The sequence below is a fragment of the Neltuma alba genome, unplaced genomic scaffold (genome assembly GCF_004799145.2).
Source record: "Neltuma alba isolate B1F8T4 unplaced genomic scaffold, ASM479914v2 tig00011204_pilon, whole genome shotgun sequence".
NCBI classification, from domain to species: domain Eukaryota; kingdom Viridiplantae; phylum Streptophyta; class Magnoliopsida; order Fabales; family Fabaceae; genus Neltuma; species Neltuma alba.
In genome coordinates this window covers 74,879-90,956 of record NW_021635928.1, presented here as the reverse complement: position 1 = coordinate 90,956, position 16,078 = coordinate 74,879, and the positions used below count along the sequence as shown (strand labels likewise).

Below are 16,078 nucleotides of genomic sequence, written 5' to 3'. Positions count from 1 at the left end.
TAGTCGTGTAAATGTATCATATTATAAATATCCATTTAATTACCTACATGCACATCTCATTTATTTATTTGCTTAAATTCAGTATACTCACATCGTCACTCCTATGAAAATGACAAGAACAATATTTTCTTCACAGGATCCAGTGATTGGAGGTAGCTTACTTTTGACATACACAACTGGTTATGTTTCTCCTTTACTTAGCTGCTTCTTTCGCTGGGGCATTACAGGTTCGTATATGATATTCTGGTTTATAAAATAGTCTTAGGTGGCATTTTGTCTGAGAGCATTCTTATATTCAAGTACTTCGAAAACTATTTGCATAAAACTAGCGCAAGAGAAATGTGTAAAAATTAAATACTTCAACATACGCAAGTATGCAACCCAGAAACCTTCGCATTGTTAGATCCGGTGCTTAAATACTTGGTAAATACCAAGTCTTTAAGTGCTTGGAAAGTCAAAATATCTGTGTACAAAACAACACTTTAAGATCTGTTAGACCAGGATATGCTGTTGAAAACTGAATTTCTTATCCAAATGTGGATTGGCAGAGCCTGCTTTCATTTCGCAAGTTCTCAGCATGGATCAATCCTATGAGGTAATATTTAAACTTCGAGGGTCAGAAGAGGGAGAGAACTCATCATTTTTTCGGAACACTTTTATCATTAGGCTATTACAGTCATTGTCTCACACCTACTCTACTACTTTTGTTGTTTCTGATGCGCATTTCAATTCTCTTGTTCCACAGTGGAGCACTTCTGTTAGGAGGTGGTCTGTACACTTTCATGGATAGGGTATTCCCAACAACAATGGTGATGTAGAATAAGGAGGAATAAACATCTCTTAGGTCGTAAGTTCTCAATGGATTTGGATTGTCTAGAATTAAAAATTTACAGGGTCTTTAAAATAACAGAGAGAGAAAAGAAGAAAAGAATTGGTTTTAAAAAAAATGAAAGTAAAAAAAAAAAAAGAGAAGTATCCCTAGTCTATACTTTCTCTGTAACTCTCTTATTTAAACACACATCAGCTTAGGATTCTGATACTGTGTTCTTTTACACGAACGATTCAATGTATATTTGTTCCACATATTCAATATATAGAAGTACACGGGACGGATTAATGTCACATCCTCTTGATCTTTCACCAGGCCATCCTAGCGATTATCCCCCCCCCCCCCCAAAAAAAAAAGTTGAGATTTACTTCATATTGTATGTCACTCAAATTTCAATTCTTAAATTCCTTGGACAATTTATATTCAATTGAAAGTTTAGTAGAAAAGAAAGAAAGCTTAGGTGTATCTCTTCATATTTGCGAAGCTATATGTTGTTGTGTGAATTGACAGGGACTAAAGATGCTGGATCTCTATAAAGATGGTGCCCTATCAACACCACGTCTAATGTTTTTTTGAACTCTGATGCCCCTGTTTCATAAAAGGGTCTTAGAAAGTCTGGCCAATATTATCTTCCATCAATAACTATCACAAAAAGTCTCAAATCATATTGACAAACTGTTAAGTCTGTTGACTATTCTATTCCATGTTGATAAAAGAAGAGTATACCATTGTCAGTAAAATTGCGAATTAACTTACCTGTGCTGTGCATCACACAGGTGCAAGGACTAGTTAATATAAAATACAAGTTATAGAAAGTTCTAAATTTATAAATAATGCAATTTATTTTTCCATTCCTGTACAATAGGCCTAATAATATCTGGTTATCTGGGAATAGAAGACTCATTAAATGAGTGTTAAATTGTGTAAATTTAGCTGGTAGATTTTCAAGTTGCGTTTTCAGTAATTTTACCAAAGTATATGGAAGAGCTCAATGTTCAATTATATGGTGTGGCTGTGCAAGCCTCATTGGGACCACTACTCATGTGTGATAACGGATAAGACAGCATTAACGATATTTTGGCCTGAAATTTATGAAGATATTGAGGATAGTTTTTCATGTGGTGCTGAATTGGTTTCCAGATTTAAAGTTCCCACTAGTCCAACTAGGTCTGCTAGCCGCAATAGAAAGTAGGTTTACTGTGAAACAAAGTAGGCATACTTTTTCACTTGAAAAGGGCAAGAGATAACTATGAGGTAATGCGGCTTCGTTATTGTGAGTTCGGCCTATTCTTGTCCAGTAACCATTCTGAGGGAAGTATGACGTATGGCCAAAGGGGAAATTATTGCTATTAGGCAACTACGCTTCGCTTCTCCAAGTCTCATTTAGATGAGAAAAATGGTTCTCATGACGCCCCCAAAAATTGCTCGAGAAAAACAAATAAAAATTAAATTCACACATGCCCCTCTCTTTTTTATTTTTTTATTTTCTTGTGGTTTTTACAATTGGTTAAGGTTTATCAGCACCCAAAGTATTTTTTAGATGCGTTTAGTATTCTGTAGTATTTTTTTTGCCTTAGTGTTGGATCCACCAAAAATATATCTTTGGGTGCTAGGCATATCTAAAAAAATATCTTAAAGTGTTGGATGTATCAAAAAATACTTTACGGTGCTGGATAAACTTAAAAAAAAAAAAATTTGATAATATTGGATACACTACAAAATAAAAAATATTTGAAGATGTTGAATACACCTTAATTTTTTTTAATATTTAATATAATTAAATACATGCACATTAACATGCCAGCATCAGTCTTGCATTCAGAACTTTATCCAGACATGTTATTAGTTAAGTAGCTGTCTGTCAATTTTTTATATTGATGAAGAAAGGAAAACATGAAGTAATAGACAGCGTAATGAACCAAAAGATAATGTTTTCTGAATTTTAATATTTCATTTTCCTTCCCTGAGAAAACCTGAGAAAACCAATGTTCCAAAACAAATGACCTCGTCCATCAACTAGAGCATTGAAACCCAATGTGAGAGAAATAAACCCTAATTTTCCAATAATAATCTACCAAAATGGTAGCTTCTTCATTTGGGAAAATAACAAAATCAAAGAGGCATGAGAAAAGGCACGACTTCGTATTTCTTGATAACGAGACCATTGGAAACACATCATAACGGTAAATCGATCATTTCGCAGTACTGCCTCTCTGTAAACTCTTTTTTCCCAATAATAACCTACCAAAATGGTAGCTTCTTCACTTGGGAAAATAACAAAATCAAAGAGTCACAAGACAAGGCGCGACTTCTTTTGTTTCTTTTTCGGATAAAAAGACGATCGGAAAAACATCACAACGGTAACGTCTCAACGGGCCCCACTATTGATCATTTCGCGGTACTGCCTCAACGATTCCTGCCTCTGTAACCTCATCTCCTCGTTGAACTTCCTGATGAAAGCCTCTACTCGTCGATTCAACTCGTCCTGACTCAGCGACGGTTCTTTCCTCATCTTCGCGGATCCCGGCGACGAACTCGCCGATGAGTTATTCTCCTTGTAGGCTCGGCTTTGCTCGCTGAACGTCTCCGACTTCTTCATCAGTTTCGAATTCGGAGGGGTACACCCGTTTCGGTCCCTTAGCGGCGTATCGTTACGGTGGTGGTTTGAGTCCCACGTGTCGGACTTCTTCAGGTGCCTGGTTAACGGCATAGCACGTCCCTCCGTCATCGTCCTCCACGTACTCTCCAGCGTGTCCTGCCGCTTCCGCCTCGCCACTCCCAACGCCGCTTTCCCACCTGGACCACGTTTCAAGGTTGCCGTTATTTCTTTTGCACAATGTTACCGTTATTTTTATTGCCCCTAAAAAAAAAAAATTCGGACCGTTGTGTGTGTGTGTTTTTTTTTTAATTTCAAATTTCAAAAACCTGTATTCTATTCCTGTTAAATGTACTTGTACGTCATTATTTGGAACTTAATATGAAGAATTATTTTCCTGTATGTTATACGATTTTTTTAAAAAAAATTTTCTACTCCAGATCTCAAAAGTAAATGGCGACAGAGAAAGAGCTACCTTGGGGACTAGCCTTGGCAGCCTTCCGGTGGCCAAACCTAGCGGAAACTGGCGATCTATCGTCGTCACTAAGAGACGAGAAAGCCAACAAGTCCCTGCTCTGCATGCTTGTCATTACAGAGCTCGGCGCGTGAACGGAATCTTCGTTCGCGATTTCTTCATTTATGATCTTCGTCTTCTCCCCATTCGAAATCCTTTCCTGCTGAACCTCGGGAGCCATCTCCTGTACTTTCCAATCGTGAACGTAACCTTCCGAAATGACGCAGCTGAAGGCAGCGTAGTCGGTCCGTAAATCGCTGGAGATCATGTCCGCCTTAGAAACCGCTTCGTTGCCCACGTTGTAGACGGCATACTCCGGACGTATCTCGCCGGCCATTTTGACTTGATCGGTTGGAAGAACGACCGGTGGATCTGTCGAGCGAGCTTGATCATCGAGCTTGTGATTCATGAACTTGGAAGAGGCGGCGATACTGATGATTATGCAGTTGACGAGAATGTATAGGTAAGGAGGCCTTAACCATGTGAGGAAGAAGCTCCAAATGTTAGGAACATCGGAGACGATGAAATCCGAGACCAGAGGAACAGAGAACTTCAAAGTCACGGCCAAGGACATAACGCCAGTGGAGAATAGCACCACCTTGAGGGAGAGGACCCAGTTCGAGAAAGAAGCCATTGGTAACGGTTTTTTTTTCTTGGCGAGTTTACAGTTGTTTCTCCGGTGGCTTCAGTACTACTAGATGGCAGAATTTATGGGAGCATTGAGGGAGAAATGGAAATTTGGAAATGGAAGTGAAAGAGTGGGGCAAAAATATATAGGGGGGAAATAAAGCGATGGGAACAGAACGGTGCGTTTTATCAGGAGCGTTTGATAAGGACGCTTAAGCTATTCATTTTCGAAAATCGTGCAGCATGTGGGGCTCGGCATTATTCTCTTCTGGTGGGGATTGAACCTTTTGGTACGGTCTCGTTCGAGGACTACTGTTTTTTCCCCCTCTTTTTACTGGAAAGTGGGAGCAGTTTTTTTTTTTTTTTTGGACCGGAAAAAAGTGGGTGCAGTTGGAAGAGGATCAGATGTATATTTGCTATCACTGAACTAAATATTGTAAATTAATTTGTGATTTACATAGTATTTTAAAACATTTTTTTAGTGTAAGTTTTTCCTGAAAATATTTTTCCAAGAACTTTAAAATTACGGATACTGAGTGTTATTAAAAAAATAATTTATATGTACAAAAAATAACTTTCAGATGCTATTATTATTAAAAAAATATTTTGTAGTATTAGATAAATTAAAAAATTAATTTAACTAAAAAATCTTTTACAGGATACAAATTGAAACAAGCTATCAACCACTACTTCTTAACTTGGAATGGAGGATTAAAGATATAAAAATTTTCTTTTGAAGTTATCAGCTAGCTTAGCTAGTTGGTCAGTAAAAAGATTTAAATTCTATGTAAAAGAGGGGGCAAAGACAGCTAGCTGCCAATCTTCTTGAACAAGATCAGCAAACGGGTGGTTAATATCACACTCAGCCTTTTGTAACATGGCTTATGGCTTCAGCACTATCCATAAATGCCTCAGTGCTTCTTAATTCTTAAGCCCTTAGACCAGCAAAAAGTAAGACCATGAGTAAGCTAATAATTTCAGTTATGGTGGAAGGAACAGAAGAAATTTTGCAGCTACACCTACTGACGCAGTAACCTGTTGCCTCTCACATTCACAATTCTAAATACTGCATTTATAAAATAGTAATATATTTAAACTTCTGAAGTATTCATATAATCTTAACCTTCCATTTGATTATTGAACATTCACCTCGTACTTAAAATCTGTTTGATTGCCACAGTTTTGGATGGATTGCATCAGAAGTATCACACAGGAAATTTTATTAGATATTCAAGTTCCAAGTTATTCGAGGGGCAAAAAGAATTCATTGGCCAAAAAGAAAAATGCAATTGAATTGAATCATGCTTCAACTTTTACATGGAAATATTAGAATGAAAAAGTTATGCTCACTCAAGCCTACCAATATTCAAATCTAATCCTATAAAACCAACATTATATTATTATTATATTAAAAATAATTTAGTAAACACCTGAACAAATAATCAATATACTAATTTCATTATTGTGAATACACATTCTACAAAATAAGCGACCACTCGACACGACAGGAAAAAAAAAACTGAACTATTCTCTATGAAGCGAAAGCATTCTACAAATGGCTCCCCAAGCTCAACAGAATCTGGAGGAAAAGAAAGAACTGCACTTTCATTTGATTTAAACTAATTCTATACGATATATGACATAGTTGAAGGTGTCAAGCAAAAGCCTAATCACTGTTTGGCAAACATCCCTTGCGTTAAAGAGGAGAAGTCATAGTCCTTTGGCGCCTGTGAGGAGGTTGATGGCGACATTGAAGCTGCTGGCGGAGCTTTACTCGCTCCCATCGTCGTGACACCATTAACGGGTCTAGCCTGTCCCATTGTATAGAAACTGAAAAAGATCAAAAGAAAAAGGCAAGTTGGTCAGCATAGGATCTGAATTGGGAATAGTAAAAAGTTATGTATTGGCTTGAAAATCACAAGGGAAGTCTTCAGTGAATTTTTTCCTTTTGGTGACAGAGTCTTCAGTAAATTTTAATGTAAAGGGAGGTAACCAGAATAGATGAACAAAGATCGGATGTTATATCTTTTCTAACCTATAGTCCTATTAAATCCATGGCAAGAGAATGTCCGATTGGCTATCTTTTGGAGGATGGAGTGTTTTCCAGTTCAAAATCATATTCAAAGCAGTGTAGGGACCAGCAACACTATCAGTTGACATGGTTTAAAATTTCTTCAATAATGCTAATGCAACAGCCTCAAATATAAAGAGGATACAAATGATAACAAGGTGCTGCATGAAGTCTTTATGACAGGAAACAAAACCCCTAAATAGCCTTTTTTTTTTTTTTAAGTTTTTTTACAGCAATCAGCAAGCAACGAGCATTTATTGAATTTTTGAAACTATAATGCCTTCTAGTCAGTAATAATCAGATCAGAGTAATTCTGAATTCTAAAAATATCATGTACCATCCAATCCAAGTCAAATTCTTATGAGTGAGGCAAACTCCAACTCACATGGCTAAAAGTAAACTAAGCAGTAACATACCTAGATGTTGAATACTGCACAGAATTCAACGCAGGATTTGCTGGAGTCGTGCTCCTAGTCTAGTTCAGAAAAGAGATATTTAGTTTCTGAATAGATAAGAATGAGCTAGTAATCGATTATTTCATACTTCCTTGTGTCAGTACCTGCATCAGTTTCTGCAGCTCTCCCTGACCAGCCATTGGCAATACTCCGGGAATTGGGTAACCGGCAGTGGGCCAACTTGGGACAGGAATATTGGATCCATTCAGTCCGGGTTGTTGCATACTACCAGGATACTTGGGGTTCCCACCAGCAGAGTTGGCTGAAGCAGCCATTAGAAGGGACTGTTGCTGTGCAAGCATGGCAAGCTGTTGCTGGTGCGCAGAAAATGGAGAGACCATGTTGGACTGCAGATAATCAATTCAACATGTCAGACAAAATCATACCCACAACAAATTTCATAGATGCTGACAGCAAAAATTCATTAATGTGACAAGACTACTAGAGATAAAATACGACAATAATGGAAAAATTACCTAACAATAACAGATATCCTACATTCTTTGCTTAGGCTAAAAATACACAGTTAGCAAAGAAGCACCATAAGTAGTAAGATTAGGATTATTTAGTGGCTTGTTAAAATGCGCTGCATACCTTTTCAAAGAGGCTCATGATATCATTCTTCAAATCTTTCGGAGGTTTTTCTGGAACTAAAGGAGTCACTGAAGGTGAGTCCTTAAATAGATCCTCAATTCCAGAATTAGACTTGGGAGTGCTCTCCACTGCTTTTGTGGAACCAGTCTTCCCAGTTGTCGATGCTTCTGCAGCGGCTGAAACAATTATAGTAAGCATAAATTGCCTCAGCACAAAATAAGAAATGGTCTCTCCAACGCATAAAGGGTCATTCAAACAAAATATTTCATAATCACCAGAAGAATTTGAGACACCAGATTTTACTATTCTTTGAAATAGTATTTTTTTTTTTGGTTTTTTTTTTTTTTTTGGGGAGGGGGGGGCAAGGTAATGACATACACTGAAAACCTTCCCAGTTACTATCGCCAGTAGTAGTACCAGCTTCCTCTGTGCCATTTTCACTAGGGCCATCCATGGATAACAAGTTGAAAAGGTCTGTAGCATAGTCAACTTTTGGAGGGGTATTCTGAGCCACATCAGCAGCTTGTTTTGTTGATTCAGCTTGCAGTTTTGGAGCCACAGGTTCCACTTTCTCTACATGCTGAGGTTTTGCAGGAGTTACCTGTTCGCAGATTAGTTCTTTTAAGCAACTACAGTATTTATGGTTTTAAATATGAATGAAATGTTAAAAGCTCATGTTTAGTTGACCAATATTATCTTCAACAACTATCATAAAAAGTCCCCGCCAAAAGAAATTTCCTAGAGGAAATCTCCATGTTACTTTTAAACTTGTAAACTTCAGATTCTGAAGCCCTGAAAAGGAAAGACTTATCTTTTTCACATCAGGTGTAAATAATGGTGGAAAAAGCTCCCATAGATACACGGTGTACACAACTTTAGTGACAAGAAAGTGTTAAAGATATCATTCAATGAGTAGTTAGCATCACTTCGGCCATCCTATTTTCGCTCCTTGTTTTCTTCTCCAATAATTCCTATGGGAACCCCTACCACACTAAAAGCCTAATTTTACATGCACAAAACCCAAATGAAGTTCCTTAGATGTGCGTCATTAGGTTCAACACTAGATGTAACATGGGCAAGATTTTCATGTTTATTTTTTAAAGAAAGACCAAACCATATGGAATGCAACATAAGAAAAGGTAAAAAACCAAAGTGGAAAGTAAACTAACATATACAACAACAACGATTTATACAAATGGACAATATACCTGTTCAGGTGCTTTTGGAGGAGCAGGAACATTATTCCTTGTTGCAGGAACCGTATTTGTTGCCTGAATTTTCTTCCTTTCATGAAAAGTGTTCTCAGGAGCAATTGTATAACCATGCCCACTTCTTTCTGCAGGCCTCTGCCAATTTGAAGAAGCCCTGTCGTCCTGCTGCCTAGAAGGTGATTTTAGTTTTCCATCCCTCGGAATCCATCTCTTCTCTTCATATCTTTAAAAGCATGCATTGAGTAAAACAAAAGGAAAGTCATCTTCGCTGGGTATAAAACAAGACAAATATACTTCAAACAATAATAATATAACCCAAGGTGTTTAACTTCAGAATCAGACATACTTTGCACGAATAAAATTCTCTATTCCAACTCTATCATAATTTGGGGGTAGTTCTGCTTCCCAGTAAGAATTAGCTTTTTCATTTCCCATGGCTATATTTACACAGCAAGGAAATAAAATATAATCAGAAACTTATATAATTAAAGCAAAGTAACGAAATTACAAATCACAAGCTTATTCATGACCAATCAGATTTCCATACATTGAATGAATGCAACCTGCTCTGGAAGCCAGGTATCCAAAGTTGCAGACCGAACCTGCAGGAATAGCCACTACATAAATAACTGATATAATATCCATATTAGCAAGGCAATTTAACTGAGAGTAACTTTTAGGACTGAAAATTGTGTAAAATGGAATCAGATAGAGCAGTCAATCCCACCTCAAATTTAGTCCACATTAGTATTGATATTTCATTTTAAATGGTAATATTATTAAACAATTTGCAGCGTGACTAGTAGAAGCCCAGGTAGTATGGAATACTGCTCAATGGGGAACTTAAATAGGGTGGCTCTCCCCCATCAAGAACTAGCATTTGGACGAGGGTTCACGACCCACTTGGGCGGCTACCATTTGGTATCGCAGCCAATGGTTTGTAGTTGAGTAAAGGCAACCTGCAGAAAGTTCTAACTGGCAAAAGGCCAAATGAAGTTTTCTAGAGCACAGTCATCAGGATGTCATGTGTGTTTGGCAGGCGTTTTGAACCCCCCCCCCCAAACGCATTTTACTTTTTTTGATAAGCTGGGAAACGCATTTTACTTTAGTAAAATGTGATTTTATTTCTATTTTTATTTTTCATCCCAAACGCACCTGTCAACTTTCTAAGGATGACCACTTAAGAGACCAAGATAGTATGAGATGTTTATGTCCTATAACAGCTGCCCAATGTAGTACTCAAGCAAGGTGATACTCCCACCTCAATAGCTAACTTTTTATGGGAGGTTTCTCAATGAATTTAGGTGCTTATCATTGAAACCGAGAAAGGAATATTGCAGATTTTCAAAGTAAACATTAACCTCCACAAACCCTTACAGATCAAAGCTATAAGTATTAATGAAGGCCCATTCTTACTGGATATCTAGCAATAAATTGAGGAATGAATGCCCCAACAATAGCATTACCACAGAAAGAACGGACATATAGATGTTGCACACATAAATACATACAAATACTATATATACAGACTGAAAATCAAGACTACTTACTAACATCAATGTTACAATACCCTGCATAGAAACCTATATGTTTTTGGATATTGAGTGTCCGAAATAAGTATAAAATTCTAATTGCCGATCAGTAAGAGTTATACAGTCCAAGCAGTCAAGTCTACTACCAACATTACAATTTGCCGCGACACATGCAGGGCTTAGACAGTAAGCTCCTAGCATGTTGTCCGCATACTACTTTTGAAAATCCTATTTCAATGAGTCTCCATAACAATATACTTTTATGATATCATACAAACTGGGGCATCATTATACACAACATACCTTTGAAATATGTACCCCAAGACTTCGATGTATTCCTGAACACTGCATGCAGATAAAGATGCCTAGGTTCACACTAGCCCACCTTGGACCTCTGGAAATCAAGTTTTCATTGCAAATTGAGTGAAGATTTCAGAACCAATATAAAATATACTGCAAATGCTCGGTAAAGACAGTCCACTTTGATAAACCAATTAGTATCTCTTCCTCAGTTTTCCTATTATCAAAAGAGATCCGTATCAAATCATCATTCCAAACCAGATACATACTTAGCTTTGCAGTCAGCACATTCCCTATTTTCTGGCAGTTTAAGAAGTCCTTCCAATATCTGCATATATCAGCAAGAAGAAACGGGGAAATGTAATCAAAAGAGACAAGAATAAAAGAGAAAATAAAAAAGTTGTAAATGCAACCATGTTCAGCAGAAGAAAAGCTTTCGATTAAAGTTCATATGTAGAAAATAAAAATAAAGGATCTTGAATATCATTTACACACACATACTATGAAGATTTTAGACACTTTCAGCTGGAGAACTCTCTTTCAATTAATGGACATGAAACCAAGTGCGTAAACATCTGACATAAGAATTAAGTCTTTAACAATTCAATCTCTTCAGAACAAAAACACAAAAAGTAAAACAATCATAGTCCAAATTAGGTTCCCCTAATGTCTTTTCAATCCCCTCCTTTAGTTTACAGGACTGTAATCTGTAAACCCTCCGCAAGGGTTTGATTCTCATCTAAATTACTTAATCATATAATATTGGAAAGACCACATAAAATGACAAAGAAAATTATGGATGAATTAATGAGGAAAAGAGAACAAAGATTGAAAATTTCAGAAAGAAGTCATTTGAGGCAGCCATTTTGAAGATAGTTAACAGTGAAGAATATGATTAACAATACTTTGAATAGCTGCGTAGTCCAGCACTGAGCATGAAGTAACGCACCCCCACCCCCCAAAAAAAGTCCTCAAGACAGAGAAACAGGAAATAAACTAAGCATTATTCAGAGAGAGGAGTCACAACACCAAATAACATGTCCCGATCCAGTCTCACGCATAACCCGAATAATTCATCCCCGATTGGCCAGAACTAACTAATAACTAATCCAGGAAATGTTAAGAATCCAGATACTAAGACAACTCATTTTGCAAATATATCACAGAAAAGGCAGATCGAACTCTCATGAAGCCGTATGCAGCAACTAACCCATTTGCTTGCAGCAGCAACCCAGAAATAAGATTAACAGCTAATTATAAACAGCACACAGTCGAGGAAAACAAAAATCCAACTCTAGGCTTCCATTTCTTCATATATACACCAGACTATGATCGTTTTCAAATCCAAAAACATCACGATCGGTGACATGCGAATACGAGTCCAGAAAATTAACATTGCAAAAGACAACTAAACAAACTAAAAGAACACAAAATACGTAAAAAGAAAAAGAAAAACAAAACAAAAAACCTTTTTATGCTTTGCGTTGAGCTCTTTAGAAACGTTGGCCTTCCCGTTCATGGTGACCGTCTAAACAACAAAAACCAAAAACAATGAAGAAGAAAAGACAAGTAAATAAACAGAAGCGAGGGAGAGAGGAAGATGAAGATCGAAGGTCAAATTGGTCTTTTTCGCAGCGATTCTCTCTCCTCTCCCTGACTCGTCTTCTCTCTGATAATACGCCCACCCAAAAGAAAGAACGAAAAGAGTGTCCGCGATGAAGACACCCTTCTTGACTTGGATATCGATTATATGTGCGTGGCCTTTTCTTTTAATTTTTTCTAAATGCATTAATAGTAATTAAATATTTAAATTGATAGATAGATGTGACATAACGCGTCCAAAAATGATTCATCCTATTATGATTTATCAATAATGTAAGCAATGAATTTTATGTTTTATGTTCACTGCCAGAAGGAATTGAAAAATTGCTCGCAAATACGTATTTGCAGAATTAATTATCTGATGACATCTAGATTCAAGTACTGATATTTTTTGTATATGAAATTCTTCAAAGTAAATAATTTTTTTATGGAAAAATATAGGTATCATTGAGAAATTAATTCTCACATAGATATTTATGAACAATATTTTTTTCAAAACGAAATTTATGCTGCTTTTGTTTTTAAAAAATTTAAATGAGTTGGATTGAATTCACTTGTCCTAAGACTCAGAATGAATCAAACTATATATTATCAACTAATTATTGGTAAGTTTGTATTTTATATGTTAATAGTTTATAGACGATAGATCTGTATTTTAAATGATCTAATATTTAAAAGTTATATTGAAATTCAACGAATTATTATAATGGTTAAAAAGATTCACTTAAAACTTTTTAGTGATGAAGTTTTTTTTGTTTTAAACTAGAATCACATGATAACTTTCCATTTAATGAACCCCCATCTTCTTCCAGGGAGGTGGTAGATTATAAGAAGAGTCCCTAGAGCATAGACATCTTTTTGTTAGATGTAATCCTACTCCTAACATGTATCCTTCCGGTACTTAATATAGAATATAATTGTTGAGTTAATTTTAATCTTAAATATGATATTTATTTTTCATATTTATCAATTTTTTCTAAATTACCCATATAGATACTTCTTCAATTATAATCAAATATAAGAGAGAGGGGGTATTAAAGAAGATGATTAAGATGTTTCAAGAAAAACAAGTCATATTTCTTATAATTGACTAACTTACTTAACTTTATTAATCTAATCAAATTAGTTAAATAGATCTTATATTAAGAACCGGAAGAATAGTAATTAAGTTTGACCATGTCTGGCCAAAAAATGCATAAAAACCATAAAAGGTGCGTACAAATCCAACCTCGATCCCTTATTAACGTCATAAAGACATTAGCAAACGTGTAAAAAAAATCAGTTGTTCAAACAAACGCATTTTAAAATATGACAAACGCCAGTTTTAGGGAATTAAAACCTTGACAACTAACAGCTATAATTTAAGGTTTATATACGATATATAGGATCACAGCAATTTTTAATATTAAAATGTTTTTAAATAAAAGGAGAATATTCTGTTTTCTGGTAAAGCCATATTAAAAAGGGAGAAAGTAATTAAAATATAGAAAAAAGCAAATAACAAATGTTGGTGTTACCCGAAGAAACTTTCACCACTTAAACATAAGATTTTAAGTTTGAGTCCGTGCGAATAAAATAACATTTTTAAAAGATTTATCCCTAATTGAATACGATAATATTCAAATATTATAATATTATCCAATCATATAAAAAAAATACAAAAGAAAAGCTATTATCATTGGCGAATTATAGTTAGTATTTTTTTAATGTCACGGACATAATTGAGGTCGTTTGAGGGCGGGAAGCGACAGGTTCTTTGCTTTTTAGGTGGGTTAATAATATTAAAAAATATTTCTTATTCTACTTTTATTTCCGTTTAGGGATAACATATATTACTCCGTTATTTTTTTTTTTGAGCAAAAATATATTACTCCGTTATTGATGCATCGCTATCCTAGCATGAGTTGTTGCTTAAAGGATTGGATTGCTAATGGTCTACATATATTAAAAGAATTCGAAAAATTATTGAAAATTTTATTACTGGTATTATGAAATTTATTGTCTAAATCAAAAAATACATAATTTTTAAATGGATGCAACTCGTTTTCAATGAGTGACGTATATAGCTTTTTTTAGCTACGGTATATCTTTGGACAGGTTATATATAATTAAAGATAAGTTATACATAGTTAAAAAAGAGCCGCACTTGTTGAAAATAGGTTGCATTTAAATTCTTATTGTAGACATGATAATAAATTTTAGAGTACGATGTTTTTCAGCAATTTTTCCTACCAAAAATTATATTACATCATACAATTGCAGAAAATGGGTTTTCGTGGTGACGGTGAAATTTGTTCAAGCTAAGGGAGAGTGATTTAGTCATTCAGTGGTGTTTTGATCATTCTCAAAAAAAAAAAAAATCACTTTAATATTTCACAAGATAATTTTATTTTCACGTACCAAGGCAAAATCACTAAAATAAGTTAAATGAATTGGATATATCTACATAAGCAGGTACTAGCTCGTGTCATTAATACTACTTTCATTTTTTAACAGGGTAGAGATGCACTTAGCACTCCAAACTATCTTTGGAGGTGCAATTAGCACCCTAAAGTATTTAAGAATGCAATTTTGCCTCTCAACTATTTAAATTGGCACAATTTCACCCTTAGACTAACAGATATGTTAACTATTGTTTCCTCATTTCCATGTATGCATTAAAAATGCCATGTAAGTATTTGTACAGCGACAGTGAGCAGAGTACGAACTGTAGAATTCTTCCATGTTGTTTCATTGAGTATTTCGGCAAAATATATACAAGGGAATAATAGAATCTGATTGAGATACAAGGGATCATAATGAGGAGAAAATCAAATAAAATCAGATAACAAATAAATCTCCTAATATTTACAATTAATTCCTATAATTTCTCCTACAAATCAGCAGCTATTATCTACACTCCCCCTCAAGTTGGAGCATAGATGTTGATCATGTCCAACTTGCCAATGAAATATTCGAACTTTTCTCAGGCTAGGCCTTTTGTAAGGACATCTGCAGTCTGTTCCTTAGAAGGTAAGTATCTGAGATCAATTATCCCACTGTCAATCTTTTCTCTTATGAAGTATTCATCTATCTCAATATGTTTCGTTTGATCGTGTTGAATAAGATTGTGAGATATATTGATGGCTGCCATGTTATCTGAGTAGAGTTTAACAGGTAGATTTATGATCATTTTTAGTTCCTCAAGTACTCGTTTTATCCATATACCTTTGTTGGAAATTGTGCCCTAGGGGCCAATCATTGTGTTATGAACATTGTTGATTTATGAATTTCTTAATTATGTTATCATATTTTTGCATGTTTACTGTGATGACTATCCTTGGATAACTCATGATTTTATCCTAAATGTCCCTGGTCGGTCATCTATATGGGAGCAGAGATGAAATAAGATCAGTATGACTTTGAAGATGTATAGAGATATAAATCAAAGTCATAGGCACATATAAGAGTACAAGATGTTGGACCGACCCGCTATGAGAGAGCTGCATGGGTTAAGTCATAAGTTTCTCTCATATACAAACCATGTCACTATGCCCTTTGACCTGAGATCATCATGGATTCCTACATGAGAAACGCTCAGCTTTGACCTAGTCAAAAGTTACTTTTGACCGAGTGATCATAAAGACTATGTTCAGGTTTAGTGGTTTTTCATATGGAGGAATGTGAATGATCAAGATGGAATTTGTCCCTCACATTCGTAGAGAGACATTACTAGGCCCCTCGATGAATGAGTCTGAGAAATATATG

The 16,078-nt window shown here is 35.5% G+C and overlaps 2 protein-coding genes and 1 long non-coding RNA gene across 6 annotated transcripts; 1 reads left to right on the top strand and 2 right to left on the bottom strand.

Annotated features, from left to right (window-relative positions):
- Positions 1-10: 10 nt before the first annotated feature.
- Positions 11-859, top strand: LOC114762281 (uncharacterized). The gene is made up of 3 exons (XR_003742238.1): positions 11-227; positions 549-595; positions 746-859. It is a non-coding gene; the product is annotated as an uncharacterized LOC114762281 (long non-coding RNA).
- Positions 860-2,948: 2,089 nt separating this feature from the next.
- LOC114762282 (uncharacterized) lies at positions 2,949-4,577 on the bottom strand. 2 transcript variants are annotated; one of them, XM_028951744.1, is made up of 3 exons: positions 3,901-4,577; positions 3,173-3,625; positions 2,949-2,995 (listed from the first exon to the last, which is right to left on the bottom strand). In XM_028951744.1, the coding sequence occupies exons 1-2, from the start codon at positions 4,571-4,573 to the stop codon at positions 3,198-3,200; spliced, it is 1,101 nt and encodes a 366-aa protein (XP_028807577.1). In that variant the 5' UTR covers positions 4,574-4,577; the 3' UTR covers positions 2,949-2,995; positions 3,173-3,197. The 2 variants fall into 2 exon arrangements, with proteins under 2 accessions (XP_028807577.1, XP_028807576.1); XM_028951743.1 differs by lacking the exon at positions 2,949-2,995 and having other exon boundaries at positions 3,061-3,625.
- A 1,426-nt stretch (positions 4,578-6,003) lies between these two features.
- LOC114762283 (ADP-ribosylation factor GTPase-activating protein AGD5) lies at positions 6,004-12,446 on the bottom strand. 3 transcript variants are annotated; one of them, XM_028951746.1, is made up of 11 exons: positions 12,198-12,446; positions 10,999-11,057; positions 10,733-10,823; positions 9,445-9,499; positions 9,244-9,334; positions 8,895-9,120; positions 8,065-8,287; positions 7,687-7,862; positions 7,197-7,439; positions 7,054-7,112; positions 6,004-6,396 (listed from the first exon to the last, which is right to left on the bottom strand). In XM_028951746.1, exons 1-11 carry the CDS (start codon positions 12,246-12,248, stop codon positions 6,237-6,239), a joined length of 1,434 nt encoding a protein of 477 aa, XP_028807579.1. In that variant the 5' UTR covers positions 12,249-12,446; the 3' UTR covers positions 6,004-6,236. The 3 variants fall into 3 exon arrangements, with proteins under 3 accessions (XP_028807579.1, XP_028807580.1, XP_028807581.1); XM_028951747.1 differs by having other exon boundaries at positions 8,104-8,287; XM_028951748.1 differs by having other exon boundaries at positions 7,687-7,853; positions 8,104-8,287.
- Positions 12,447-16,078: the final 3,632 nt, after the last annotated feature.

Excerpts from the sequence above, each read along its gene's own strand:
- LOC114762283 (XM_028951746.1), bottom strand. The coding sequence starts at position 12,248 with ATGAACGGGAAGGCCAACGTTTCTAAAGAGCTCAACGCAAAGCATAAA. Across the intron at positions 8,288-8,894 it reads CTCCAAAAGCACCTGAACAG|GTAACTCCTGCAAAACCTCA; the intron begins GTATATTGTCCA and ends ATCTGCGAACAG. Across the intron at positions 6,397-7,053 it reads GTGCAGTATTCAACATCTAG|TTTCTATACAATGGGACAGG; the intron begins GTATGTTACTGC and ends GATCTTTTTCAG.
- LOC114762282 (XM_028951744.1), bottom strand. The coding sequence starts at position 4,573 with ATGGCTTCTTTCTCGAACTGGGTCCTCTCCCTCAAGGTGGTGCTATTC. Across the intron at positions 3,626-3,900 it reads TGCCAAGGCTAGTCCCCAAG|GTGGGAAAGCGGCGTTGGGA; the intron begins GTAGCTCTTTCT and ends AACGTGGTCCAG.